Source organism: Dendronephthya gigantea, unplaced genomic scaffold (assembly GCF_004324835.1).
Source record: "Dendronephthya gigantea isolate DGI-Jeju-01 unplaced genomic scaffold, DenGig_1.0 000009F, whole genome shotgun sequence".
NCBI classification, from domain to species: domain Eukaryota; kingdom Metazoa; phylum Cnidaria; class Anthozoa; order Malacalcyonacea; family Nephtheidae; genus Dendronephthya; species Dendronephthya gigantea.
Window position 1 is genome coordinate 3,484,524 of NW_021163019.1, and position 26,128 is coordinate 3,510,651.

Here is a 26,128-nt window from a genome sequence, read left to right on the forward strand (position 1 = left end):
CGAAGAACTGGTTTCCAGTTTCTCGGGTCCAGACACAGACAATATGGCTGCCAAAATCGTTGTATTTCACTGCGTTGTATAACTCGTGGTACAAAACGCAGGCATTTTTTCATGTTAAAATTCTCCCAGTGTCTTTAAAATATCGACAATAGAGAATCTCATTATTAGAACCTTGTTTAAAAGAAAATGGGTTCGTCAAAGAAGAAGAAAGAAGGTGAGCGTATAAAGAAACATCGACGCGATAGAAAAGATACCGATAGTTCCAAAAAGTCGCGTGATAAAAGTAAAAGGCGACGTGAAGACGACGACGAAGAATTGCTGGATTATGCTTTACATGATGCTGTACAAGTTCAGCAGAATGTTTATGATTATGGACATGGTTTTTTAAGCAAAGGTGAGGCACTGTTTTAACCATATTATATGCTAGGCCTAGGACACAGCTAGGTCGGCTAGGATTATTGCTACCATTATTTATACTTGGTATTAAATTTGGTTGACTTTGGTGGAATATAAGTAGCATTCCTATCATAAATCCAGGTTGTCAATTGTCATCAGTGAAAACCATCAAATGTGAAGTATTATATTTATACATTTGTGTTTCTTTCAGTTGAGAATGAAGAGAAATCCACAAAAGATGAAACCTCATTAAGCATAGAGGAAACAAAGTTAGTGACTCATCTTCATTGATTTTTCTCATTAAATATATTATAGTGGGTATTGGTGGAGAGACAAGCAGGCTGGGACACTATTGATCATCTTTAATTATAAAACTAGAAGAGGTGGTCAGAGGACCGTTAAGCGATGTCCCTAAGTACTTGCACCTATACAGCACTATTAATAGATATGTTTCATACTCGTTGTTATCTAGTAAAATAAGAGAAAAACTTGGTCTTAAACCATTGGCTGTCCCCGATACAAATTCAGGTAATGATTTGATACTTTAGAAATTTCACTTTACCAACTAATTTTACTGTAGGTGAAAATGTTTCATTTTTTAGATAAAACAAATACATTAAAAGATGAAGAGGAATTTGTTCATGCTCCCCCTGTGAACATTGCTGAACAAGAAAGTCAGGAAAAGGTTTGCATTTACTAGTTTTGCTTTAGCTGACATTGAATAAAATGCCTATTTTTTGTTCTTGAACAGTACAAAGAGAAATTAAAAGAAATAAGAGAGAAAAGGGACATGCAAAAAAAACTGGGGTACGTAAAAGTGAATGCAAAGTCATTATTTCTGTTCTTTTCCATTAGCCAATTGCATCTTGAATGTTCTTTTAGAAAAGTGAAGAAACTTGCTGATAGTGAGAGTGATAATGAGGATAGTGCCTTGTCTTGGGTGAAGAAAGTGAGAAAGAAAGAAAATGAGAAGCAACTAGCTATAAAACGAGCTCAGTTGCTGGAAGAAATGGATGAGGAGTTTGGTGTTGGTGAGCTAGTTATGAATGTGATGGGAAATAAAGAAAAGGTGAATTTTAAGTGAACATGTGATTATATTTGTGTCTTCAAAAACCCATGCACAGTAGTTGGAAACTAGGAAATTGTTGTTATAGTATAACCTGCATAAAGGTTGCATGATGAGTATAAATTTTGGGGTTTTCTATGAATACATTTAGGCTTATACAGCAAAAGATCTGAAAGGGTTGACTGTTGAACATTCCTCTAAAATGATTAAGGTAATTGAAAATACAGTGTATGGCCTTCAATATGCAGAAAGACTAGTCATTTAACTCTTTGCTTGTTATTTAGGAAGGGAAAGAAGTTATCCTAACATTAAAAGATTCAGGTAAACTATGGTTTGTCATATTACCATTCATACTGTTAGTTATAATGCAATATAATAAAGAATGGTGTAGGTATACTGTAAGTTTTGTGTTGTATTCTCAGGTATTTTAGAAAATGAAGATGATGTTTTGGTTAATGTCAACTTGATTGACACTGAGAAGGTACAATTCATGCCTTATACCACTAATACCAGCAGGGCTTTTTATTCCTTTATTTGTCTGAAATTGCCTCTTAACATTCCAGGCAGAAAAAAATATTGAATTAAGAAAAAAGAAACCAGGATATCAAGCCTATGATGAATTTGATGAGGATGGAGAGGTTGAAATAATCAATGATTTTTGTGTTATTTTTGCTTGTATTGTGAATTTATAAGTATATATTTATTCTCTGATGTCCAAACTAATTCCTCTTAAATTTCTATTTTTAGCAAAAAGTTCATGGTTTGTTATCAAAATATGATGAAGAGATTGATGGTGTCCAAAAGAAAACATTCAATCTAGGTTGTGTAATCAGTACTTCAGCCTTCAATTCAATTGTCTGTGAAATGATCATTTCTTAGTCGTCTTAAACTAATTAGTACATGCTAAGTTAAGGAATTGTTTTATAGGCAAAGATGGTGGGCTAAATTTAACGAAAGAACAAGAGCAACAAAAAGTATGTTTATTAGAGTAAATTTTGCATGATCATGCCTTGATTAGATGCAACTCAGAATAGCAGTAATTTAGAATTGAATTTCTAAATGGATTGTTATTCAGAAATGTAGAAATTTTTCATTAAATCGTTACATCAATATATCACCTTTTTAGATCCGTGAACAATTAAAGAATGAAGCTGTAAGTACTGCTTTCAATGTAATAGCTATAATATATTTACCAACTATTCTATGTTAGCCCTTATAAGCACGACTCTAACCTACCCCTTGACTAAAGGAAAAAGTCTGTCCCCAACTGATATCTCTTTAAATTTGTCTTACTTCAGGTATCATTAACAATGCCACAGTTGCAAACACAAAGTGAATACTACACTGAAAAGGAAATGGTATGGCTACCATTATGTATGAACCATTTATCATGTTGACAATTGACTCTATTGTAAGGAATAAAATTATAGTAATTTCTGTCATTCTAGTTGAAATTTAAGAAGCCAAAGAAAAGGAGAAAAATTAAGAAGCGAGAAGCTCTTAAGGTACTGATTAATGTTATATAAATACTAGTGTGTATAATCACAACTATAGCTAAGATATATCTCTAATTTAGGCTGATGATTTGCTACCATTGGGAAGCGCTGACAAAAGTGACCATGGATCAAGGTATGGCAGTGTGACTTAAAATATTTGTTACAAGTGTAATTTTTAGTGGCACTACCATTCCAACCTATTTTTTCTTAAAAAAGAAATTCAAGGCCAGCACCATTGAAAAACAGTAAAAGCCATATTATCCAGGTAGCAAAAATATGACAAGTCATCATAAGAATATGTTTTATGTTTCTTGTAAATAAACAAGTGAACTGTGTTTATCATATAGGATGATGCAATGGAGTGGCAAATGGCTGATCCAGATGATGGTATGGAATTAACAGAGACTACTGTATTTTCTTCTTGGTAAATGACAGTGGAAGTCTAAGTTAGTATACTGTTCTCAATCTAGCTGCAATCCAAGGTCGTGACATGAATGAGCAAGATCAGTTAGTTGATGATGAGGATGATCAGCTTGAACTACAGCTTGCTCTCACAAGGTTTGATATTTCTGCCAGCATTCATAACTCATATATGCATGTTTACTAAGAGTTAATATCTCATTCAGATCACGACGATCAAAAATTAAAAAGGAGAATGTTGGAGCAGAAAAGGTTAGTACCGGTAGCTAACTCTTATTTGTACTTTGATTTAAATCCAGGAATTATTTGGTAAAAATTCAATAATATAAAACATGTGTACACACACAGTAACTAAACACAGTCACTAAGTGTGATATGTTTTTTCAGGTTGTTGAGTCCTTGACTTCATTATCAAACAACATGGATACAAAGTCATCTAACCAAAGTAAGTTAGTCAAAAGTCATAGCCTCTGCATGATAATTATAAGGATGAAGCGGTAACTAAGGCCGAAAACTTCCCTTTCTTGATTGTTAGTTTTATTGATCTTTACATATTAAAACATCTTGCGGTCTTTTCCAGGCACAATTGTTCTTGATTCTACATCAGAATTCTGTCGAACACTGGGAGAAATACCTACGTATGGTATGTGTTAATGAATTTGCCTGTTGCTTAGAATATTGTTAATATGAATAGGTCTGTACTTAATTTTAAAGCTCACATGTATGTACATGTAATGTTTCAGGTGCCTCAGGTAACAGAGCTGACCTTGATGATATTGATGATGTAAGTTTACTTAAAGTTGTATAGCATTATTTTGAACACATTCAATTCTGGTTTCAAAACATAGTTGGTGTATGTTACTTATTCTTTGTAGGAGATGGATTTAGAAGAAGCTGTTGATAAGCCAGGGGGGTGGGAAGCAGTGAAGCAACAAGACAGCAAACAATCAGGCCTGGATGATGCTTCATTGGTAGGTTATAATCATCATTTATTGTGTACATAGCATGTAGGGTTTTTCTAAGGGGACTTTTAAGACATGCCTTTTATCTCTCTTTCAGTGATTAAAGTCATAGTCTGCAAATGTGTGCAATTGCACTTAAGTCAGTCAATTTAACACAATTTAATATTTTAGTCAAAAGATACAAATATATTGGACGATGAGCCAACATTAGGATTGGGCATTGGAGCTGCACTAATGTTGGTCCAAAAAAAAGGTTATTATTATACATAATTGTCTTTAAATTAATTAACCTGTGTTTTGGGTAGTATTCAGAAGTACCATACTAAGTTTAAAGTTATGGACGAATAGTTTTCTATAATTGCAGGTTTAATTGAATGTGATAAAAAAGAAAGGAAACTGGCAGGTGGACTTGCATTACCTGAAACTGTGAAGGTTATTGATGAAGAGAAAATGAGGTAGGTGCGAGATTAGCCTATGGGGTTGCTATAAGCCTGTAAGCAGGAACTCTTTATCAACGATCTCAGATAATAACACATAAAATATCTTATTTTTTCAGGGATGAGGAAAGAGAGAGATTGAGGGAAAGGTAAAATTCAAACATCTTTGGATAGTTGGGCAAACTATTTCTATAAATTCTGATTACATCACCTGATAATCTTTTGGTTTTCAGAGGACGGGATCGTGACAGAGAAAGATATAATCCCAATTCATTCAAAGAGAAAGTTGGTTATAAACCTGATGTAAAACTAGAATATGTTGATGAACAAGGACGTCAAATGAATCCAAAAGAAGTAAGATTCTTAATAGTTTGATGAACTTTTCCCATAATGTGGCTTTACCCTTTTGGTTTCCACCAAACAAAGTGTAAGTAATGTGGAAATATTCCTTCTAATATCTATTTTGCAGGCATTTAGATATCTTTCACACAAGTTTCATGGCAAAACACCAGGAAAATTAAAGAGTGAAAAGAGACAGAAGAAATTTGCTGAAGATCTGGTTAATATACATTAAATTGTTTTTAGTGATAAAGCATGTATGCTTTTTCTAATCTTGATAAACGTTTTAGGCTCTAAAGAAAATGAATGCAGGTGACACTCCTCTCAATACAGTAGCATTGTTCTCTGAGAAACAAAAACAAGGACAAACTCCATATCTTATTCTTAGTGGAGGAGGACAAACATTTAGTGCAGGGTAAGATATATTGCTTGGCCATTACAATTGTCCAGCCTATTGTCTTTATTGTCATTCTGTACATTGCTTTATCACTTTTTGTTTTATTTATTTAGACCTACTATCCAAAAAGGAAAATAACACTATTTGAAAACTATTCCATGAATTCTTTTCAACAACAATGTAACATAATTGAGGTATGTAAGTTAAACACTAGACAAGCTCAGTAACTACACAATAGTCATCAACATTTACATAATATATGTACAACAATTGAGTCCTGTTCATTCTATATTCTTGAGGTGTCTCTCCCAAACAATCTACTTTTGATCCAGTCAAATAAAATCAAACACTTGGTTCGGATTGTAACAGACTCATTGAAATAGGCAGCTTTCCACAAATACATAGCACCCAAGCCTTTGAAAGATCCTATGATTGGAAACTGCAGAACAGCCTTATCATCTCCAATATAGGCAAACATTCCCATGTGATTGTATTCAAACTGTTCCACTCCTCGTTCACTCAGATTACTTTGCTCCCCAATGATGTCAGAATGCTGAGAGAATAATTTGCCCAAATATTTGCCTTTCTGACTTGCAACTTGTGCTGTACAAGGAAGATTTGTCAATTTGTTGTCAACAGTTTTGAGAAGCTTCTCAAATTCTGCAATTCCAAGACATCCATCTGCATTTTCATCTGCCTCTTTGAATGCGCTAAAAGAAAAATGGTTTTGCAAATTGGAATCAGTCATCATAACAATTCTAATTTATAAACCTAAAGATCTTACTTTTGTAAGCTATCATCCCAATCTTCACCAGAAAAGTGTTTACATATCTGAGGATACTTGTTCCGGGCCTGTTCTATAGCAGCTGTCAAGAAGAAAACAGACATATTGTAGGAAATATCATTTGAATACTATCTCCTACACATATAGGTTATTTAGTCTACTTAAACCGGACATTTATAACTCTTTGTGTTCTCAACTTTTAGTTTACCTTTAAATTCTTCCAGATTTAGTTTGCCATCACCATCTTTGTCAGCATCAGTGAATATTTCTTTCACATCAGATAGGAGTTTTCTTTGTTCAATTGTACAGCAATCCCCCATGGCATAGATATGACCATTTGAGTTTTTCACTTGCAGATGATAATCTGTCAGCAAAGCATGTCTAAGAAATCAAGATAAACATGTCTGTCCCACTTTATTTTTTAACTTTTAATCCCATGAATTAATTTAAAACAGAATGACCCCATTGGTAAGTATTCTTGGTATTACTTTGTTTACCCAACACCTAATTAAACTAGGCAGGGAATACTCAATCAGATGGAAAATATGGTAATAATCTGACTACCTGTTGGTTTGTCCAGGTATTTTCTTCATAATTTTCTTAGTGAGTTCTTGAGGTGCTATACCAGTTGACCAAACACATGTTCCAAATGGTACATTTATTACTTCATTTGTTTCCATCTTTTTTACAGTTACACAGTTCCTCTCAACCTTTGTTACCATATGTTTGGTCCAAATATTGATGCCATCTTTTTTAAAGTGGTTTGTTGTATATTCCTTGATCTAGAACATATGATATATTTAGAATATTCCTATTTAAGTATTTATTTATTTCCATTTGATTAGGATACAGCCAGTCTAATTAGGCTACCTAATGCAAGGCTAACAGTTTAATGAATATTGTATAACAATTTTGCCTACATTTTCATCATAAGCATTTAAGATTTGGGGCAAAGCTTCAACCAATGTTACTTTGCAATACTCAATCAAATGTGGGTACAGATGCTTCAAGTCCTCTCGAACAAGGTCTCTTAATTCTGCTGCAAACTCAACACCTTAAAAACAAGATTGTTAATAAGTAACTGATTATATTTATTAACTTCCCCACAATATATTTACTTACCAGTTGGGCCTGCTCCAACCACAACAAAATGCAACAATCTTTCAATTTCACTTTGTGGTTGCCCAGGTATTGCAGCAGTCTCAAAACAATCCATGACGGTGTTTCGTAGCTTGCATGCATCTTCTACAGACTTAAGAAAATGGCAGTGCTCTCTAACGCCAGGAATGTTGAATGTAGCATTATCAGAACCAATGCCAACTATCAAGATGTCATAGTCCAAAGTATATTCTGACTTGCTTCCGAGAACAGCTGAGAAACAGTGGATTTTTATAAATAATTTTGGTGCAGTCTATTTTGTAATGCAGGATTTCTCACTTCCTATCAAGGTCTGGAATAACAACCCAGCAGATTATTCGATATAAACTTTGATAAATGACGAGGACAATGTTTACTTATTGACACTAATAAAGTGTCGTCGATAGCTTACCAGAATTATCTTTGCAGCGAATTTTCTGATTGTCAATATCCACATCTATACATTCCCCTTCGTAAAAACTTACTGTATTCTTGTGCTTTTTGTGAATAAGGTTACGAATGGGCTCAACAACACTGCGTACTTCCACAGTTCCTACTGTCACCGAGGGAAGCAGTGGTGTGAACAGAAAATAATTTGAAGCAGAAACGATGGATAATTCGTATAACTCTGGTTTCAAATTACGAATAAAATTTACAGCAGCCCAGCCAGAACCAAGGACGACAACCTTTTTCTTCTTTCCTGTTGCATATCCATTTTGGATTCCAATGGCAAGATAAAATCCTGAAGAAATTCCTCCTAAGCACAGCAACTTCCAAGCAAATTTCTTGTCACCCTTGACGTATCGCTGTTCTGCAGATAGCTGTCGTTTAAAGATTTTGTTCGTGTAACGATATAGAGATCTCATGGAACGAAGCATTGTTTTTCTTCACATCCGTGCTGCTTTGATCAAATGGTTTACGCCTTATATTAAATTACTATCCGGTTTTATTATAGGACGTAATGTCAACAAGTGCAGAAGTGTTGCAGAAGTGCTGATTGGCAGAGAAACGTATTTCCCGGATGTTTGGTGGATGCGTACAAATTTGAATACAGGATCTCCTTCCTGCTGGTATTTTTAGTGCATTTTATTTTCAATCACGAGATCAAATTTGAGATAAATAGATCACATTTTTAGACAAACATTTTTTTCATGGTGAAATTAAATGTGTGAAATGTGGTATAAACAAAAATTCGTAAAGATTAGCATGCAAAAATGTTTGGAATTTCCCATTAAGCCATGCGTCAAAAGTCGTGCTGAGAAATGCAGTTATAAAACGTGTTTATACTGTGAAAGAATTTCCAATTTTAACATGGTATTTAACAAAAACTTGTGCTCTTTGGAACTGATTTTGAAACTACCCAGATAGACAACACTGTGGCCATGATATTTGATTGTATTTGTGGGAAAAAAGGCGCAAAGAAAAGGAATTTATTCGCCGTAAAAGTCAAACTGTTGGATAATACTATAAGTGAATATTCTTTAAATAAAAAATGTTCTGCCTTAGATTGCCTGAAGAAAATTGCAGAAGAAGTTAACTTAAAGGAAGTAAGTTTTTAAAACAACATTTATGCTTTCTAGTGTGAATAAAAAATTATCAGTTTAACTTTTTGTCCTGTATTTATTTAACACTACTGGCTTACGACTGAAAATAAATTGTGTGTGTCAACAACTTTTAATCCTCTTAGTGTAATCTTAACTAATTTTTTAAGAAGCTAAGGTAGCATGTTTTATTAATATTAATATTAATGTCTTGTATAGTTTATATTTGGGCAATTAGGAAGCGATTAAACTACTTATTTATATTTCATCTCGTATTTTAAAAATAAACTAAGGTTTGTTTGGTTAAATTCTGCGTATCCTTTCCATGTAAAAGCATGAAAACGACATATCCTTTGGTTTGTTTTTCGTAACACATATTTGTCTGCGTGTTTTGACTCGTTTAAAAGTGTCAATATTACAAATTATTATTAATAACAAATATGCATAATTTTACACGTAAATATCAGTTATTTTGTCTCCACGTTTGTAAGTCATCGACATCGGAGGTTTATATTTTTTATATTTGTTTGTATTTATTTTTTAATAAGTATTTTTTCTTGTAGATTTCATATTTTGGTTTGAAATATTGTGGTAGCGAGTCCTCCGGTGAAAAATGGCTTGATTTGAATAAAAATCTGTACAAAGAATTGAAGATATGTGCTAATGAGAGTATTAACGATGTTGTTATTGAATTTCAAATAAGATTTTTTGCTACAAATGTGGAGTTGTTGATTGAGGACACAACAAGGTGATTTCTATACTTGCATATAACTTAACCTTTAGCCTCAATTTCTTGAAAATTCAATTCAATTCAATAATTTTGGTCTCATATATATGCTGTTCATTGGAGTTCAAACATCAATATAGATATTTTTACTTCAGATATTTCTATTATTTACAATTGCGGCAAAACATTGAAGAAGGCACACTGACTTGCAATGAAGAAAAAGCTCTGGTCTTAGCATCTTATGCTCTTCAGGGTAAATATATTGACAACATGATACAATATAAAGAATGTGCTTAGCTTTTCTAAAAACTTGTGTATTATAATATTCTTCATTTGAAATAGCAATATAACATATATAAAATTGCATTTTCTGCTAAATATCTTGTAGCTGAATATGGGGATTATGACTCCAGCGAACATAATGAAGATTTCATTGAGGAATATCAACTTTTACCAAAGGTACCATATGATATGTTTGCATGTGAACTGCTTGTTGTTCATGAACAACCCTAGTCAATATCCAATATTTCACTTTAAGGATTTAAAAACAGAAAAAACAAATGCAGAACTCTATGCTGAGGTAATTTGTGTGGTTTTATGATGTGCTAGTGTTGCAATGGTTCCCTAAGCCATCCTGATGTTATTTATAAATATTTTCATATGTTTATCTAGATTGCAGAAAAACACAAAAACTATGTGTAAGTCATAGGGAAATGTACATGTTTACTGATGGTGTTGTAATGAACATATTTATTAAGTATGCTATCTCTCTGTCATTATTTCAGTGGAATGTCAACAACTGATTCAGAATTTGCCTACCTCAAGTATTCCCATCAACTGGAATGCTATGGTCATGAATTTCACTCTGCAAAGGTATACTGCTGGAAAACCTATTACCTTTTGTCATAATTTGGAATTAAGTATGGTTTAACCATGCCGTCTGTGCTTCAGAATGGATTTTTTTTTCATATGAAAAAATCAGACTAAATTCTGTCTTTTTTCCAGGACATTCAAGGTCGTGTTGTAAAAATAGGACCATGCGCACGTGGCGTGTTTCTTAAATATGATAGCGAGTCGCCAATGACTTACTTCAAGTAAGTGATTCTCCCAAAAAATACGTCGTAAGTCGTAAATCTTAAATAGTTCGTTATCATCCCATTTTTCATTCCTAGTTGGCCAGATATTGTTAACATGATGCATAGAAAGAAAATGTTCATTGTCGAAACATCTACGTTAAAGTCTTTGCTTGAGATGGTAAGTTGAGGCAAATCTAAGAACTGGAAAACCGTGTTTCTAAGACGTCTTAACGATGATTCGGTTTGTTGACTAATTATAACAACACAGGTTGCATTTTTTCACTTATCAGGATTCTGCAGAGGATGCTAAGTATATATGGCAAACATGCGTTGCCCATCATCAATTTTATCGTATTGGAGATCAGAATAAGAAAAGTGGCATTAGCGATGATCAGAGGTGAAAATTAGAGTGAGATTTAAATTTTCAAGGTTGACGTAATCAACAACGTGTTTGTGTTGTTTTTTTAGGGAAATGGAAAGTCATGTGGTGAAACGAAACTCTGCCGTTCAGGAAATAGCTGATGGCCATGTACACGGTCAGACCGTATCTCTGAAAGTATACATTAATGTGTCGTAGTGATCTAATCTCCAATTTTATTTTCAAAGCAGGTAGTGATGGATTATGTAATCCAGCATTCAATGACTCGACATTACCAGAGGAGAATGGTGAAGAGTCTCAGGAGACCAGCAGGGAGTCTGGTATCTATGGTTCCTCTGAGTCACGTGTGGATACAGAAGGACCGTCATTTCCAAACACGTTGCATGATGTCCTCAACAATAACGAAACTGATATACCATCAGATTTCATAATGGCTTCATATAAAACATTTGATAACCAACCGAGATCTCGTCAGCATATTGAAATAAATGCTCGAAGTTCGTATCCCAGAGCATCCCCTCATTCTTCAAGTGCCGATAAAACAGGGCAACCTGTGGGAAGGTAAGCTTGTAACTCTAAAAATAAATTTCGGGAAGTCCTCATATTGTAATCTGGCATGTATTATATAGACGTTAAATATCTCGTTAGATGAGAACTCAAATAATTTTTTCGTTTCCCCCTTGCAGAAGTGTTTCAATGATAGTTCCCAGTAGTTCTGGAGGGAACTTTGTTGATGCCTGCAGTCTTCAAACAGTGGCGACCAGCGGGTACAGTACATCAACGGACTCTGGATTATCAAATACCAAATCAGCAGCGCTCTCCCCCATGTCCCCTGTGAGTCTCATTAGTTCAAGTTCGTTCCAATATGAAGACTATGAAGTTCCCTCCGCTGACGAACAGGTTCAAACACACTTTTGTTATTACAATCAGGTCTTATTCTTTAAAATAACTTGATTTACAATAGCTTCTGTGACTTACAGTGTTTTCTTTGTTCTTTGTTCCAGGGCAAGAAGTTGGAGGCTGTTATGAACGGAGGCAGTTTAGATGTTGAATTTGCGCGAATCAAGCTCAAAGATGAGGTATCAGTGCATGAAGAAACAACTCCATTGAGTTATACGACCATACAACGGTGACAAAATATTCGTGTGTTTTAAACTGATCTGATTTTATTTGCAGCATAAATCAACAGCATCCGCACTTCTTAAAGTGAATGAAGCAAAGAATCGTTATCCAGACATGTTACCGTACGAGGTCAGTTAATGAGCGACATCGCAATATCCTGGTGGCTCACTGCGATTCTTATTACAACTTATATGTTGTGGAATTCAGTAGAATTTTCTCTCTTTCTAGGAATCAAGAGTTCATCTAGATTCTTCAAGTAACACTTCAGGAAACGATTATATAAATGCAAGCTTTATAAAGGTAAGATTCATATAATTGCTTTACAATTCTTTGATATCCCTCATGCACTAACACGGTTTTCTTATTTTTTCAAGGTAAAGGTCTCAAACAAACCATTCATCTTCATTGCGACTCAATCACCTATGCAGTCAACTATGTCTGATTTCTTACAAATGATCTGGGAACAAGATGTTAAAATTGTTGTCATGTTGTACAATAAAAAGGTTAGTTTAATTATAAACGTCATCATGTGACACTTTTTAACAGTTTAGCATTTATTATTTTTTACATTATTTCAGGAAGGTTCACAGGAGTGTCACAGGTATTGGCCTGAGGATAAGAGCGAGCAGAACGAGGTGTCAAAGCGTGTTTTCAATGAGGTTAGATAAGATTAATGGAGGAATATCATATGGAATAGTATCATAGCTCTGTCTTCTGTCTGCATGATTTACAGTCCAAAGCATAATTTGTGTCTGGGTCATTAATAGAGACCGTTTTTACCTTTAGTTTGAAGTAACATCACAGTTTGTGAACAAATCACCGCTGTACAAATCAAGAGGATTAAAATTGCGTCATACCAAACGACAACAGGTATATTTTTTGGCATAAAAACGCGTGAATTAAGATATTGTGAATTACGTTACAATATATGTCTTTCATTCTTTCTAGGAGAGAAGAATCATTCTACTGCAGTTTTCTCATTGGCCTCATAATGGAATACCCAGTGACGCTTCAGGATTATTAGGTACAGAGTGTAGCTATATAAAGAGGAGGGTTGAATGGATCCAGTTACCTCAACAAATATTTAAAACGTACCACAATTATTGATCTTTTTTCTAGAATTCAGAGCTGAAGTAGAGTCGATTAGAAGTGATTTTCTACAAAGTGAACTCTCTCCAGTCGTTGTTCATTGTCGGTCTGGTGTTGGAAGGACAGGAGTCTTCATTTTAGCTGATCTTATGATCGCACATCTTCAAAATCAAACAAGACAGGTAGGATGAGATTACTACTCCTTAATTCAGCGCTGAAACTTCATATTTTCATATCTTTTCCTTGTTTAAAGCCTTTCAATGTTGCGAGAGTTTTGTCTAAGTTGCGAAGTCAACGAATGTCATTAATACGAACTGTGGAACAGTATCGATTTGTATACGCACTTTTAATACAATATCTCAAGAACAGCAGGCTTATATAGGCTCTCTAGGTAGGTTAAATATATAGTTTTTTATTATATCGACGTACGTACATATATATTTATTAGTAATAACATGACTAAAGGGATATCGCTGGGCGATAAAATAGCCATTGAAAAGTTTTTTTACCATTCTTCCCGAAGAGAAGAAAAATTACAATCGCGAATTTTCCTCAAGTCATGTTATCAGTTGTCATATTACGATCGCTAAAGCGCCGGGAACTGACCGTTCCGTAATGAAGATTATAGCAGCTGAGGCGATCATGATATTACTTATAAATATATATAGATCATTCATATATAACAAAAATAACTAATTATACACAATGGAACATCTTAAACAGCCCTCTGATAAAAGTACACAATATTTTACCACAGGAATGATTTGCTATGTTTATATAAAACAATATGTATAAAAAAGAACTTGTTTAACTGCTCACACTCATTTCAAAGTAATAAAAAAAAACAATTAACACAACATTATATCAAGAAATTTTATTAATAAAGTTTATTAATGGCATAACATCGTCAAAAAGTTGATTTTACGTAGTTTATGTTTTCCTTGTTTCAAAATCCTTTGCTTGTCAGCCATTCATTAATGGCATCTTTATCTCGTTTTAACCATTGTGCATTTAACCTTATACCTTCCAATGATTGTTGAATGGCTCTCTCAGCTGCCGGGGCGTCGTGTTCTCTGAAGAATTGCTACAAAAAAGATAAGTATTAGCATTGTCTCGTAACCAGTACTCACTCGTGCATGAGTTCTAATGAAAACGTTTACCTCCACGTCTTCAGCCATTTCATTCGTAGCAAAATTCTCAGTTGTGACCTGGAAATGAAAATTTTTATCAGACATACGTTTACTTTATTCTTTATACCAGCATGCCTCGTGCAAAATCAGTTGTATGATTACCTTGACGAGTCTTGAAAGTAGAAACGCTCCTTTATAGCGATCGTGGAACTCTTTCCAATTGTCCTTAGTGAATTTCCACGCTTTTTCACGACCTTGAACACTGAGTATAGAGAATTAAAAATTACAAAAGAAGTCATCATTTCAGAAAGGAAATATGGCAGAGAGTCGTAACCAAACAAACCTTCCGACAGTACCACCAATGCAGAAGACTGTATCCTGGGCACGCACTTCCTCCTAGAATAAGAAAAAAGTTGTTTTATCTGGGTCTGACCTAGGAATGGAAAATCATTGCAGCTACTTACCGACAGAGAGAAATTCAAAACATCTTGTATCAAGGTATGTTCTTTCACAGAACCCATACTTGTCATCAGTCTGATTTTCTCCTCTTGCAGTTCCGATTTACGATACAAATTCTTTATTGTGTTCAAGGTATTATGGTCACCATGAGCAAGCACAATCGAGTACACGGGAGATCTTAGGTCAGCTGGTATTGAACTTTCACCCTTCACATGAGCATCAAAACGTTTATTGGCTTCGCGAACGATATCCATATCACCACATTTACCAAGAAAACGAATAACAAGAGATCGCAGCAAAGCATTGAGATGGCCTGCATTATTAAGAAATTATTAAAATCTTTGTTGATCATTGGGTCATCAATCTCGCTGTAAAGATTCTTACCTTCGTCTGCTTTGGGCTCCCAACCTAATATATCAGCGACAGGTTTATACAACTGACGTAGGAATGATTTAAAACTGTCATTAAACTCAGTGTACTGCAGAAGAGTTGCAAGTTTGCCCAGGTTAGTGGAAACATCATTCCAAACGGTATAGTTTGGTTCATTTGTGAATGCGTCAACTACTGTCAAGAAGTTTACTGTTGATGAGTAACCAGCTCTTGCCTACAAGAAGTATACAACAACGCAAGATATAAGTGAACAGTACAAAGTCTGAGAATGCTAATCTGTTTCATATTTACCAAGGCAAACTGGTCGTTTTGAACGCCAAGACGATCAAGAGGGGGCAGAGACAAATCCTTAATTGCAGGTACAAGGGTTTCCAACATTTCGTCTGTATAATGAACACGGTAGAATCCAATTTGACCAGGATTTACCTAAAATATGCATTGGAAATGTTTCAACCAGTTTTCCATCTTTAATGATTTAGAAATCACTTCTGACCATCGCTAATACAATTGTACCTTTATCCATTTAACTGCAGCTGAACTTTTAATTTCAATGGTGGACGAACGAGTTTCCAACAGTGCTTTTGAGGCAATGTCTTTGGGATTATCACTTGATGAAACGGTTAGAGGAACGTTCCAAATATACTTTGTATCCTCTAATAAAAGGCAGTATTTACTATTTAGACTTATAACCAGTACATCACATTATGCATTTCTAGTTATACAGCTTCACATCACCTTCAGAGGGTCCATTTGCAGAAAATTTCTTCTGCATGATGGTCAAGATGTGCTTGGTTCCATTCTGAAAACAAATCAAATTTTGTCCATATATTTGGCATTCTGGTTCCTGGAGACATAATCAATGTCTTGACTATACCTGTATATCATCGGAAACAAAAAGAACTGGATATCCCATTTGTTTGGTCCAGGAAGTCATTACTTTCTCAACATCCTTACCACTTGCTTCAGATAAACTTTCCCATAAATCCTCTTGAGAAATCAAAACATATGCTTATAAGTTGTTCTACAAGTATAGATGAAGTTTGATCTAAGGACCCTTACCAGTCATGGCATTTTTGTAAGAAAATTTGGTTAGGTATTGATGAAGTCCATTCTTGTAATCCTAGGGTTATATAATTTATTTTTATGTGAATCATCCATGATCTATAATTCCTGACATTGTTGAATGATTACCTTATCCCCAATATAATCATGCAACATTCGTATGACAGATGCGCCTTTAGAGTAAGATATCAAATCAAATATTTCGTCAACTTCATCCGGACCACCAACTGGAACCTTAAAAGCACAGATTTTCCTTCACTGAATTGCGCTGTCATTGCCCACAGGTACATGCCAGTCATTATAATGTATCATACCTCTATTGGATGGCTATAAAAAGACAATAAAATGGATCAGAATGTTTGTTTGATACAACTATAGGTTAATATGATAAAAGAGGTCACCTGTTATTCATTGCATCAAGATCCAGAGCTCTGGTGTAATCTGATGTCACAAACTGGGTCCAGATGTCATATTTTGGATGGCAGTAATCAACACACAGATATTCAATCCATGATGCAAAACCCTCATTCAGCCAAAGGTGAGTCCACCATTCCTAACAGGAATATACCACATGCATGCATGACTAGTAACTGTCACACTGTGATCATGACATAGCTTTGTAGGATAAATAAATTTCATTTAGGGATATCATATAAATCAGATACAGTGGAATATATAGTGCGAGATTGAAACTGTGTATTTCCAACTTACCATAGTTACCTAAAACAAAGATAGAATAAAAGAATTAATACTAGGAGTGGAATTTATAATTTTGAAATAATGATTCTCCAGCCATCACATACCAAGTTTCCAAACCATTGATGAGCTAGCTCATGCCCTAAAAAGTGGTCAATGTTTTAATCTACTTAATCTTAATTCTTATGTATATATAACATAGATTTTTATAAACACATCTAAGTTCTTAGTTCATGCCTCAGCATTACACTTCACCAATATTTTTCATGAAAAACACTTTACCTACAACAAGAGCAACCCATTGCTTGCTAGAGGAGGACGAGTTTGTAGGATCAACCAGTAAAGCTGTCTCTCTACATTTAAAAAAACTGTTAGTCGCATACAAATTCATACTAAACATACCACATACATTTAGGTAATAAATAAGACATGCAACACACCTGTATGTAACGAGGCCCCAATTCTCCATAGCACCTATAATAATTTTAAATTAATTGTCTTATTTCAAATTTCAATGTTCACACCAATTAGTGGGGCCAAGCCATATAGTTCCTAGAGAGGTTTTTTACATGGTGAATTAATTAAGCATCCCAACCCAAAATATCAAACCTCATTGAATTATTTAGACACCAACACTTCAGAACAAACCTGCTGCAAAATCTGGAATGGCAATAAGATCAATCTTAGGTAAAGGATAGGAAATTTTAAAGTAGTTCTTGTAAAATGGAAGAGTTTTAACAGCAACCTAAAAAAAAATAAAATCTCAGCATATAGTTGCAAATAATAATTTTTTTAAAATTACTATGAATTTACCTCCAAAGCAAACTTTCCTTGTTCACTTTTTTCCAGAGGAGTGTATACCCTGACAAGTATGCCATCTTCATCACGATCTTCAACATAGTCAAACTCGCCAACAACAAAAGCAAGAAGGTAAGTGGACATGATTGGTGTTTTAGCAAACTTGACAATCTTCAAATCTTCCTCATGTGCAGTCTCTTCTATAACATCCTAAAGAAAGAAAAATGGGAAAAAATACTGAACTATTTAAATGAACTACAATAATAACTATTTAAATGCAATGTAAATATACCATGTTTGACAATGTGACTTTGTCCTTAGGAACTATCATTGTAATGTCAAATGTTGCTTTGATGGCTGGTTCATCCCAACATGGAAATGCTCGTCTTGCATCTGCAGCCTGCAAGATTAGGAATTTTTCTTGAATCATATCTGCATGCTTGAATCATTTCTTATATCCATGTGTTGATAAGCCCACCTCAAACTGGGTAACAGCACAATATTTCTCTTCTCCACCAGGGGTTTTATATTTGCTACGATAAAATCCTTTCATTTTATCATTGAGTTCCCCTAAATATTTCATACACAGTACTCCTGAGCCAACAGAAAGATTAGAGGGGAACAAAATGCAAACTGTTTCCTTCTCTTTGTCATAGGTTATCTCCTTGCTCTTGATATCTGCCGAATAGAAGAAAAAGTAAAGTTTAAAAATGTTCCACTACACTTCACCGCAGAGCAACATACCTTTACCACCATTTTTTATTGAAACACTGGAAATATTAATCTCAGCGCAGTTCATGGTAATTTTGTCGGTGCATGTTTTTACCTACATTAATTTACAAAAACAACAATTAAAATGTGTGATTCCCAAAGTACCAGGAAAAACTATCTTGCACTACTCCAATATACTTGTACAGTACTTTAGAGTGAAAGTCTACATATGGTTTGTAAAATCTCAGTTATCTCGCTCATCCAATTATGAAATAAGTTAAGGTAATAAAGGTATGAAAAGCCTGCTAATTCCTTCTGTATAAAATATTCGCTTACCTCCAGCTCAACGATTTCCTCCCCAAGGAAGGTAAAATCCTTCAGGTTTGGTGTCAGAGTCAATGCATAATTTTTTGGTACGACATTGTTGGGCAAGCGTTCAAAGGGCTTCTTATCAGCTTTATCACCCATGGTTAATACACGTATAAACCTTGAAATCCTTAGCGTGAAATAATGTTTTTTAGTGAGACGAAGTAAAAGCGAAACTGTTCCAAAACGCATATGAACAACGTCACCTTTGAAAGAAGAAAGTTCATCCAGTTCCTTCACGCTTGGAGCCCAGGCAGTCAGTGCGCGTCGCGCGCATAGTCGCGCCAGTGAGTCGCGCGCATATCGTCGCGCGGCCAATATTCAAAATGGCGGATGAAATTCAGGATTTAGCAGCAGTGCTAATAATTCTGTTGAAAATGATGTTAAAACGATCATAAAAGTGATAAATTCGAGTAGGAAGATCAACAGACGGGATAAATATGAGTAAAGAGTGGAAATTGGAACCAAATTAATCATGGCAGATTGCAGCAATTGTCAGGATTTAAAAAAGGTGAGTTGTAACATAAATTTTTATATAAATTTTTATATGAATTTTTATATAAATTTTTATGTTGTCAAATTTATGAACCAGTAGTTTCAAAGCTTTTGTCAAACTGCAATTTTTTAGGCTAGCCTAAAAGTACCTCATAAAGGTCTGTTTTGCAAATCATGCTATGTTTGTTATTGGTTCATTTGGTTGTACATAAATATCAACCACATCCATGTGATGCAGCCTTGTGTTCTACTGTACTTCTACAATTAAGGAAAAACGAGTGGACTACTCTGCAGTTAATAGTTTAATGTGCAAAAGATTGTTGAATTCTGTTTTTTATTAGCAACTTGACGAATTGAAGCAAAAACACTTCCTGGATTTTAAAGCAATTAAACAAAAGATTGTTTCTACTAAGTATGACATACAGTAATTTGAATTAAAAATGTAACCTGAAATATTGTGTGTTTGGGCACTATTGAAGTATATTTCTGCATACTATATGTAAGTTCTAATCTGTGTTGTTCTTTCCAATTGTGTTGCAGCAAATTAATTGGCTCGTATCAGGAGAAATGTCATGATATCCTTTTTGTATTCACATTTATGCTTATATCTCCTGATTGAACTTGTTCTTTTTCTAATTACAGGCTTCAAATTAACTTAATGATTTTTGTATATACTTTTATTTAATATATGTATAGTTATATATAGTTATACTAATCATAAAGTTATATAATCATATAATAGTTGCTGTCTTTAACATATCACACAACATGACAAACAGAAAAAGAGTGTTGTAGAAGTGACTACTAAGTTGGAGGGAGCGCAAAGGTATATTTGGTTAGATTGATGTAATCTAACAAACATATATATTAATAAGGAGAAAAATCTTGGCTATAGAATATACATTAATTCTTAAAGTGTTTAGTTCCCAGTTTGCTTGGATGAGTGATTGTCTTTAAATTATAGGAGTGTTGCAGTAATTAAACTACAGTTAAAGAAATCTTTGGAGCTTAAAGGACCATTACAAAAGGTTAGTAGTTGTATTGGGTCAATGGAGGTTGTTTTTGTTGCTGTAATGAAAAAATCCAAAAAGGAAATTCAAGGGAATGCCTATGGTGTAGTTTACTCTTTCCAACAAGAACTAACAGAATACCTGTTTTAGAAATGTGATGAATTGGAACAGGAAAAACTACTTCAAAATGCTGAGATGCAAAAATTGCAAGACAAATTAAAAGGATCTGAGGTAATTAATTGCTATGTATGTTTCTGCATGTGACCTTGTGCATGTTCGTAGATGGCATGGGTTAGAAATAACAACTATAATTTTAAGTACTTCTCTACTAGAGTTTGGTTGCTCAATTGCAAAGTGTTATTAAACAGAATGAGACATTAACTACTTCATTACGACTTGAGGCATCTTTACGTAAACATGAAGTTGATGAGTATAAGAAAAGGTATTAATATTCACATTTATGTGATGATAGATCTACATATAAATGTGACTTGAGTAGTTATTAATAATTGTTTCCATTGATTTAGCCAAAAGAAAAATGAAGGTCAAATCAGTAAACTAGAAGAACAAATCCTAACAAAGAAAAGTAATTTGCCAGCCTTCTCTTGTTCAGTTGTCTTATAAATCAGTTTCCATGAATGATTGATTATGACATGACATGGCATGTTGGTTTTATAGATGCAAATATGACATTAAACAAGGAGCTTTCAAAATCACAGTACAAAATGAAGACTTTGCTGGATGAAGCTGAAAAATCAAAGGTTTGTACATTGTGATTTTTTATTCAATGAAATTATGCACAACTAACATAACTCAGTATTTATAATTCAATTTTTTTTGCAGATGTTGATTGCAGATCTTGAAAAACAGCTAAATTCAGGTAAATAATATTTCAAACAGGAAGAACAAATGTAATGCTTACATATTTGAGCCCACTATATTTCTTGGATATCTAAGAATTCAATACCGTAGCTTGTGATTTACTTTTCTTCGGAAAGAATTGTGTTTCTGAGCAACATAATAATTTGTCATTAGAAAAAAGTGAAAAAATGAAAAGTGATGAAAAAGATCATCTGGTAAGTAAGAATCATTACTGAAAACAACATTCACTTTGTTTGAAAATTTAACTTATTTCATGTTTTTTTTTTCCAGAGGATCATTGAGGAATTAAAAGAAGAATTATTAAAATGTACTAAATATATTTCATAATATTTGTACAATCCTGATGATTGGCAATTAAGCCTGTGTAAGGTTGAGCAGAGATGTGTTAAAAGAACTTTGCTTTATTCTATTTTCTTTAGTTAAACAACGGAATATTGATGAAAATGAGGTAATATATAATGATCATAAAAATCAGATTTTGTCTTGGTTTACATAATGCTAACAAAAATACATTTCTGCAGGGTGAACTTGAATTAGGAACTACACCAAGCAGATCTCCAAGAAGATCTCCAAGAATACGGTAAAGGAACTAACAAGTATATTTGGTCTTTTCGTCACAACTAACGTTAAGTATATTTATTCTACCGCAGGAAAATTGTGGCTCTGAATCGAGAAGAACCTTTTGGAATAACTGAAGAAAGATCCTTGACTCGGCTACAGCAAAAACATTTTGTTGAACAAATTAAGAAGAAAACATTAGACAGTGATTTCGGTCAAAAGGAAAAGCTTATATCAGGAATAGTTGAAGAAGCCAAAGTCATGTCGTTGATGGATAGAGTAAACGAGTTGTTTGATGTACCTGACTGTCCTTGTTTATCACCACTTCCACCTTCTCCATCTTTCAATCATAGTAGCAATGAGTGTACAAATAACAGTGATACTGGTACGGATAGAAATATTGATCGCAGTGGACATGAACCAGAATGCAAAGGTAATGAAAACATCGATGAAAGTGTTAACGATGAAATCATCCCACAAATTGAAGATCAACTCATTTTTGAGAAGAGAGATTTGACCACTCCAGAGTCCAAACTTATGACATTGAGATCAAGAAAAAGACGAAGGAAGGGAAATACGAGTCACAATTTCGGAATATTCTCAAAACAATCGGAACTTGGATTGAGTGAAAATTCTACTAAACGAACGTTATCTAGAAGCCAAAGTGAAATTATTGAAAAAGAATTACACACACCTGAAGTTGGTGTTCTGGTAACCAGAAGTCGAACTCTCAAAGAAGTTGTAAAACAGCGACGAAGAAAGAAGAGAAGACTTTCTAGTAACGAAAGTGAAAGGTCTTTGGAAAGTTCAGACATTTCAGTTACAGAAAACAATGATGTTGATGAAAATAAGCAACTTGATAACTCTGGAGGCGAGACAGAAGACAACTATGAACCTCACGAGACTTTATCCTTGGGTAATTTCTGTGAGCGGGACATGGTCAATAAAGGAAATGGAGATAATGGAAACACACCTAGCGCCCAAGTATTCACCACTGAAAACCAAACAGCTAATGAACCTTCGTCTCAGGAAATATTAATAACAGAAATCACAGAAGCATCACACGAAATGCGTAATAATGGCATGGTCTGTGAGGTTGACTCTTTAGAAACCTTGGGCTTAGATCTGAATATTTCCAAGAGAGAGAAAATTGTCGAAGATGGAGAGAGGAAAGAGCAAGCATTTGTTTCAGAAACACATGACAACAACACCGAACACATTTCTGGGAAAGTTGAAGACAGAATAATGCGAGAAGGAATCGTTAACAAATCTCATCAATCATTTATAAACATGAAAGAGATTAGCGAGAAAAATATCCTTCATCATACGGAGGACACGGAGGACGAGTGTCGTAAAATTAAATTTCCTAAACAAGCAAGACGAGATAACAACCATTCCTTTCCACAGGATCCTGACTCCTTGAACTGCGTCAGTGTTTCAACTACTGAAACGAATTTAGTCCATCCAGTGTATTTCAATGCAACACAGCGCAATGAAATCCATCAAGATCACACGAAATCAAGTGTTAATAATGAGGAAGCAACAACCCGGTCAGAGGATCAAAATATTGACTCGTTTAAGGAGTTAAATGAGTATAACACTGTCACTAATACGATCAACAATTATTCTCTACTCCAGCAAGAAGTGCTCACGGATTCAACGGATGTTATCGACGAGGACAATACTGCAATTTTAAATAATGGTAATATTGATGAAAATGAAGAATCCAAGGAACAGACAAGATCTATTCAACAGTGTACAAGTGACAAGTTTTCTTTAGGACGTAAAGAGACAATTACTTCTGAATTAAGAAGTGAAAATAGTAACGAGTCTAGTTCTCCTTGTCAGAATATGGAAGGAAATGAAACCACGCTAAATAATGTCGCTCAATCTCTAAACGAAAGTCTTCATTCAATTCCTTCTTTATCTCCGATGCCTGTAACACCCAAAAAACCTGGTCAACCAGCAGAGATTAATAATTGTTTTGATTCTTTGAATTGCATCTTTCCACTCTCACCCATTCCCCCATCACCACCTCGGATAAATACGATTATGGAGGAAGATTTAACAATTGATGAAATAGTTACTCAAAAAGAGGATGAAAAGAAAAAGTTAGTCACAAATGAATTGCCTAGTGATGCTTTACATCGCTACACTGCTGTGGACGAAACTGAATATATTATACTTATATTCAGAAAGCTCAAGAACCAAAAAATTTCGTTGGAGCAATTGATTACAGCTCTTTCATCGCGAAGGAATGTCAATTCATTTTGTCAGGGCTTAATACGTGTTTTAAGTGACACTGAAAATCATGTAGAGCATGAGCTACTACAACGTTGTGCTGAACAGTACGAATTTCACACTGAAGCAATGGGCGAACCAATTGTTTCTCAATTTGAGATGCAAGTTCTTGTTGCTGTAAACCGGTTGTGCAAGATTCAAAGATACTCTTCTTTGTTGAATAAATTCATCAACTGTTTAAAACTTAATTTATGTCAATTGTTTAAGAACGACAGAAACGTGGCTGGACTGTTGGCGATGTGGTAGGTTTCATTTTGCGTGTCATTGGTACGGGAATAACATATAGTGGGGAATAGGGACTATTTTAAGAAAATTACAAATGAACTTTTTTTATTATTTTTTAGTCGCATCCATACAGGAGTTTGTCGTCTGATGGGCGATGGAAGAATTGTTCTGGTATTTTGCTATGATATTCTTAAACAAAGGAAAAGGCATTCGATGACAGAAAGAATATTAGTGGCGGTTGCTTTAGTCTGGCCTTACGTACTAGGAAAAGACGTTCATTCTGTCAGCATTCATCCTGAAACAGTGACTATATCTGGACCTACTTATCGACCATTTTTAGCTACACTTCAAATCATTCTCATGTCACGTGAATCGTCATACAAACGCTGGTTTCAATGGTTATGCGATTGGTGTGATATACCTGAAGATATTAATGTATTGGAGATAGGGTTAGCTAGAGACTTGATGCGTGTTCTTCGGGGTACTAGTGAAGCAACATACGAGGATAATAAAGGTGAATTATTTGCGTTTTTATTGGGTGGTAAGAAATCAGTTGCTGAAATCTCTTTGCATGTATATATTTAGATGTGACAATGGATGGTTTGTCGTTTGAAGCCGTTAAATGCCTGGAACTTCTTGCTTTTTACATGGGATGGAAATGGACGACTAATGTTCTATTTAGAGAAGTACTTTGGCCATTTTTTAAAGAGTGGAATGACAGGAACGACATTTCCTTAGATTCAATTTTTGCAAGTATTTTACGCCTACTGGGTGAGTTGTGCTTGTTGGTGAATATATCTCCCCGTCATTCTAGGATTTTGATAATCAGATCTTAGGCTATTTTCGTAGGTTATTTGGGAGGTGAAAAATTACAAAAAGGAGATATGATGAACTTGGATGCCATCGTTAATCTAGTGTGTGCCATTCTCATCAATCCCAATTGTGAAAAAGGTGCAGTGCAAGAGTCATGTGTCGATAAAATACGTGCTTAATAGGCTTTCATTGTTATATCTGAATTTTATTTATCTTTTGATAGTGTCGTTCAGTCTGCAAGTGGCAGCTGCGAATACCTTGCTAGAAATATTCCTTGCAGATCCTCTGAAAATCACGGAGGTGTTAGAAGGTTGGTGTGCGGGAAAGAGTAAAACAAACGATAAATTGGTCGCAAAGATCGCTCATCGTCTAAAAACACGTAAGAGGACAAAACATTAAGTATTGACGAGAATTATACGTCGTGTATAGTTTGAAATAAATTCTGCAATAGCTCCCTAGATGTACTATATTTGGGGATTATACAAGAGTCTTCTTTCTTTGGCTAATTTGATCTTGACTATACGAAAGCTTGTCGTCGTATCTTAATGTATTCTCGTATAGCATATACAATAAGTTTATATTGACTGTCTAATATATACAGGAAAACATTTTCATGTTTCAACCTAAGATCTTTTGTCGTACTTAAGTGCATGTTGATGCCTGATCGACCAATTCGACAATTTAAACACATGTTGTATCCCTAATTGCTGTCAATGTTCTGGTTGTCATGTCCTGTGATTATGTAAACATTTTATATTTTATTACCGCGATGAACACTAAATTTTACTTGTACTTGGGTTTTAGCTAGCAAATTGCTATAGCGACGTTTATAAAGATTTGACTACCATGCATATTTACTTACGA

At 34.5% G+C, this 26,128-nt stretch overlaps 5 protein-coding genes across 5 annotated transcripts; 3 read left to right on the top strand and 2 right to left on the bottom strand.

Annotated features, from left to right (window-relative positions):
* Window positions 1–43: 43 nt before the first annotated feature.
* LOC114517446 (U4/U6.U5 tri-snRNP-associated protein 1-like) lies at window positions 44–5,715 on the top strand. The gene is made up of 31 exons (XM_028537180.1): window positions 44–394; window positions 608–665; window positions 869–924; window positions 999–1,081; window positions 1,148–1,203; window positions 1,279–1,465; window positions 1,614–1,673; window positions 1,747–1,783; window positions 1,885–1,943; window positions 2,026–2,100; window positions 2,210–2,282; window positions 2,390–2,436; window positions 2,589–2,615; window positions 2,761–2,820; window positions 2,911–2,967; window positions 3,039–3,091; window positions 3,175–3,223; window positions 3,306–3,345; window positions 3,429–3,516; window positions 3,585–3,630; window positions 3,766–3,823; window positions 3,959–4,021; window positions 4,122–4,162; window positions 4,254–4,349; window positions 4,512–4,593; window positions 4,705–4,795; window positions 4,897–4,926; window positions 5,011–5,131; window positions 5,247–5,336; window positions 5,407–5,531; window positions 5,627–5,715. Exons 1-31 carry the CDS (start codon window positions 187–189, stop codon window positions 5,649–5,651), a joined length of 2,241 nt encoding a protein of 746 aa, XP_028392981.1. The 5' UTR covers window positions 44–186; the 3' UTR covers window positions 5,652–5,715.
* On the bottom strand, window positions 5,655–8,439 carry LOC114517448 (external alternative NAD(P)H-ubiquinone oxidoreductase B1, mitochondrial-like). The gene is made up of 7 exons (XM_028537182.1): window positions 7,847–8,439; window positions 7,420–7,668; window positions 7,218–7,351; window positions 6,862–7,079; window positions 6,506–6,678; window positions 6,298–6,379; window positions 5,655–6,223 (listed from the first exon to the last, which is right to left on the bottom strand). Exons 1-7 carry the CDS (start codon window positions 8,310–8,312, stop codon window positions 5,800–5,802), a joined length of 1,746 nt encoding a protein of 581 aa, XP_028392983.1. The 5' UTR covers window positions 8,313–8,439; the 3' UTR covers window positions 5,655–5,799.
* Window positions 8,440–8,677: 238 nt separating this feature from the next.
* On the top strand, window positions 8,678–14,246 carry LOC114517445 (tyrosine-protein phosphatase non-receptor type 21-like). Its single transcript, XM_028537179.1, has 22 exons — window positions 8,678–8,981; window positions 9,539–9,723; window positions 9,858–9,955; window positions 10,091–10,161; window positions 10,241–10,282; window positions 10,375–10,400; window positions 10,488–10,575; window positions 10,708–10,796; window positions 10,875–10,956; window positions 11,069–11,175; window positions 11,247–11,314; window positions 11,388–11,718; window positions 11,844–12,057; window positions 12,162–12,236; window positions 12,334–12,408; window positions 12,508–12,579; window positions 12,654–12,782; window positions 12,858–12,938; window positions 13,066–13,149; window positions 13,228–13,303; window positions 13,399–13,550; window positions 13,622–14,246. The coding sequence occupies exons 1-22, from the start codon at window positions 8,817–8,819 to the stop codon at window positions 13,748–13,750; spliced, it is 2,439 nt and encodes an 812-aa protein (XP_028392980.1). The 5' UTR covers window positions 8,678–8,816; the 3' UTR covers window positions 13,751–14,246.
* Window positions 14,228–19,212, bottom strand: LOC114517443 (puromycin-sensitive aminopeptidase-like). The gene is made up of 24 exons (XM_028537174.1): window positions 18,951–19,212; window positions 18,648–18,729; window positions 18,382–18,581; window positions 18,196–18,303; window positions 17,919–18,113; window positions 17,754–17,850; window positions 17,546–17,579; window positions 17,388–17,458; window positions 17,213–17,247; window positions 17,121–17,129; window positions 16,811–16,962; window positions 16,724–16,736; window positions 16,539–16,643; window positions 16,407–16,467; window positions 16,222–16,334; window positions 16,083–16,146; window positions 15,861–16,000; window positions 15,639–15,773; window positions 15,342–15,561; window positions 14,963–15,270; window positions 14,842–14,894; window positions 14,661–14,760; window positions 14,529–14,576; window positions 14,228–14,452 (listed from the first exon to the last, which is right to left on the bottom strand). The coding sequence occupies exons 1-24, from the start codon at window positions 19,170–19,172 to the stop codon at window positions 14,315–14,317; spliced, it is 2,703 nt and encodes a 900-aa protein (XP_028392975.1). The 5' UTR covers window positions 19,173–19,212; the 3' UTR covers window positions 14,228–14,314.
* A 94-nt stretch (window positions 19,213–19,306) lies between these two features.
* On the top strand, window positions 19,307–26,084 carry LOC114517665. The gene is made up of 19 exons (XM_028537450.1): window positions 19,307–19,491; window positions 19,817–19,887; window positions 20,016–20,050; window positions 20,241–20,301; window positions 20,440–20,503; window positions 20,636–20,716; window positions 20,818–20,927; window positions 21,013–21,071; window positions 21,164–21,246; window positions 21,329–21,365; window positions 21,521–21,561; window positions 21,638–21,674; window positions 21,787–21,815; window positions 21,889–21,947; window positions 22,018–24,468; window positions 24,571–24,965; window positions 25,037–25,222; window positions 25,301–25,402; window positions 25,488–26,084. Exons 1-19 carry the CDS (start codon window positions 19,456–19,458, stop codon window positions 25,661–25,663), a joined length of 4,113 nt encoding a protein of 1,370 aa, XP_028393251.1. The 5' UTR covers window positions 19,307–19,455; the 3' UTR covers window positions 25,664–26,084.
* The last annotated feature ends 44 nt before the right edge of the window (window positions 26,085–26,128 follow it).

Excerpts from the sequence above, each read along its gene's own strand:
- LOC114517446 (XM_028537180.1), top strand. The coding sequence starts at position 187 with ATGGGTTCGTCAAAGAAGAAGAAAGAAGGTGAGCGTATAAAGAAACAT. Across the intron at positions 3,092-3,174 it reads AAAAGTGACCATGGATCAAG|AAATTCAAGGCCAGCACCAT; the intron begins GTATGGCAGTGT and ends TTCTTAAAAAAG. Across the intron at positions 4,163-4,253 it reads ACCTTGATGATATTGATGAT|GAGATGGATTTAGAAGAAGC; the intron begins GTAAGTTTACTT and ends TATTCTTTGTAG.
- LOC114517448 (XM_028537182.1), bottom strand. The coding sequence starts at position 8,312 with ATGCTTCGTTCCATGAGATCTCTATATCGTTACACGAACAAAATCTTT. Across the intron at positions 7,080-7,217 it reads TAAATGCTTATGATGAAAAT|ATCAAGGAATATACAACAAA; the intron begins GTAGGCAAAATT and ends CATATGTTCTAG. Across the intron at positions 6,380-6,505 it reads AAATCTGGAAGAATTTAAAG|CTGCTATAGAACAGGCCCGG; the intron begins GTAAACTAAAAG and ends TCTTCTTGACAG.
- LOC114517445 (XM_028537179.1), top strand. The coding sequence starts at position 8,817 with ATGATATTTGATTGTATTTGTGGGAAAAAAGGCGCAAAGAAAAGGAAT. Across the intron at positions 10,401-10,487 it reads GAAAAACACAAAAACTATGT|TGGAATGTCAACAACTGATT; the intron begins GTAAGTCATAGG and ends TCATTATTTCAG. Across the intron at positions 13,304-13,398 it reads TGACGCTTCAGGATTATTAG|AATTCAGAGCTGAAGTAGAG; the intron begins GTACAGAGTGTA and ends TCTTTTTTCTAG.
- LOC114517443 (XM_028537174.1), bottom strand. The coding sequence starts at position 19,172 with ATGCGTTTTGGAACAGTTTCGCTTTTACTTCGTCTCACTAAAAAACAT. Across the intron at positions 18,114-18,195 it reads AAGTCACATTGTCAAACATG|GATGTTATAGAAGAGACTGC; the intron begins GTATATTTACAT and ends TTCTTTCTTTAG. Across the intron at positions 17,459-17,545 it reads TGGGGCCTCGTTACATACAG|AGAGACAGCTTTACTGGTTG; the intron begins GTGTGTTGCATG and ends TTTTAAATGTAG.
- LOC114517665 (XM_028537450.1), top strand. The coding sequence starts at position 19,456 with ATGGCAGATTGCAGCAATTGTCAGGATTTAAAAAAG. Across the intron at positions 20,302-20,439 it reads AAGTTGGAGGGAGCGCAAAG|GAGTGTTGCAGTAATTAAAC; the intron begins GTATATTTGGTT and ends TTTAAATTATAG. Across the intron at positions 24,966-25,036 it reads AACATACGAGGATAATAAAG|ATGTGACAATGGATGGTTTG; the intron begins GTGAATTATTTG and ends GTATATATTTAG.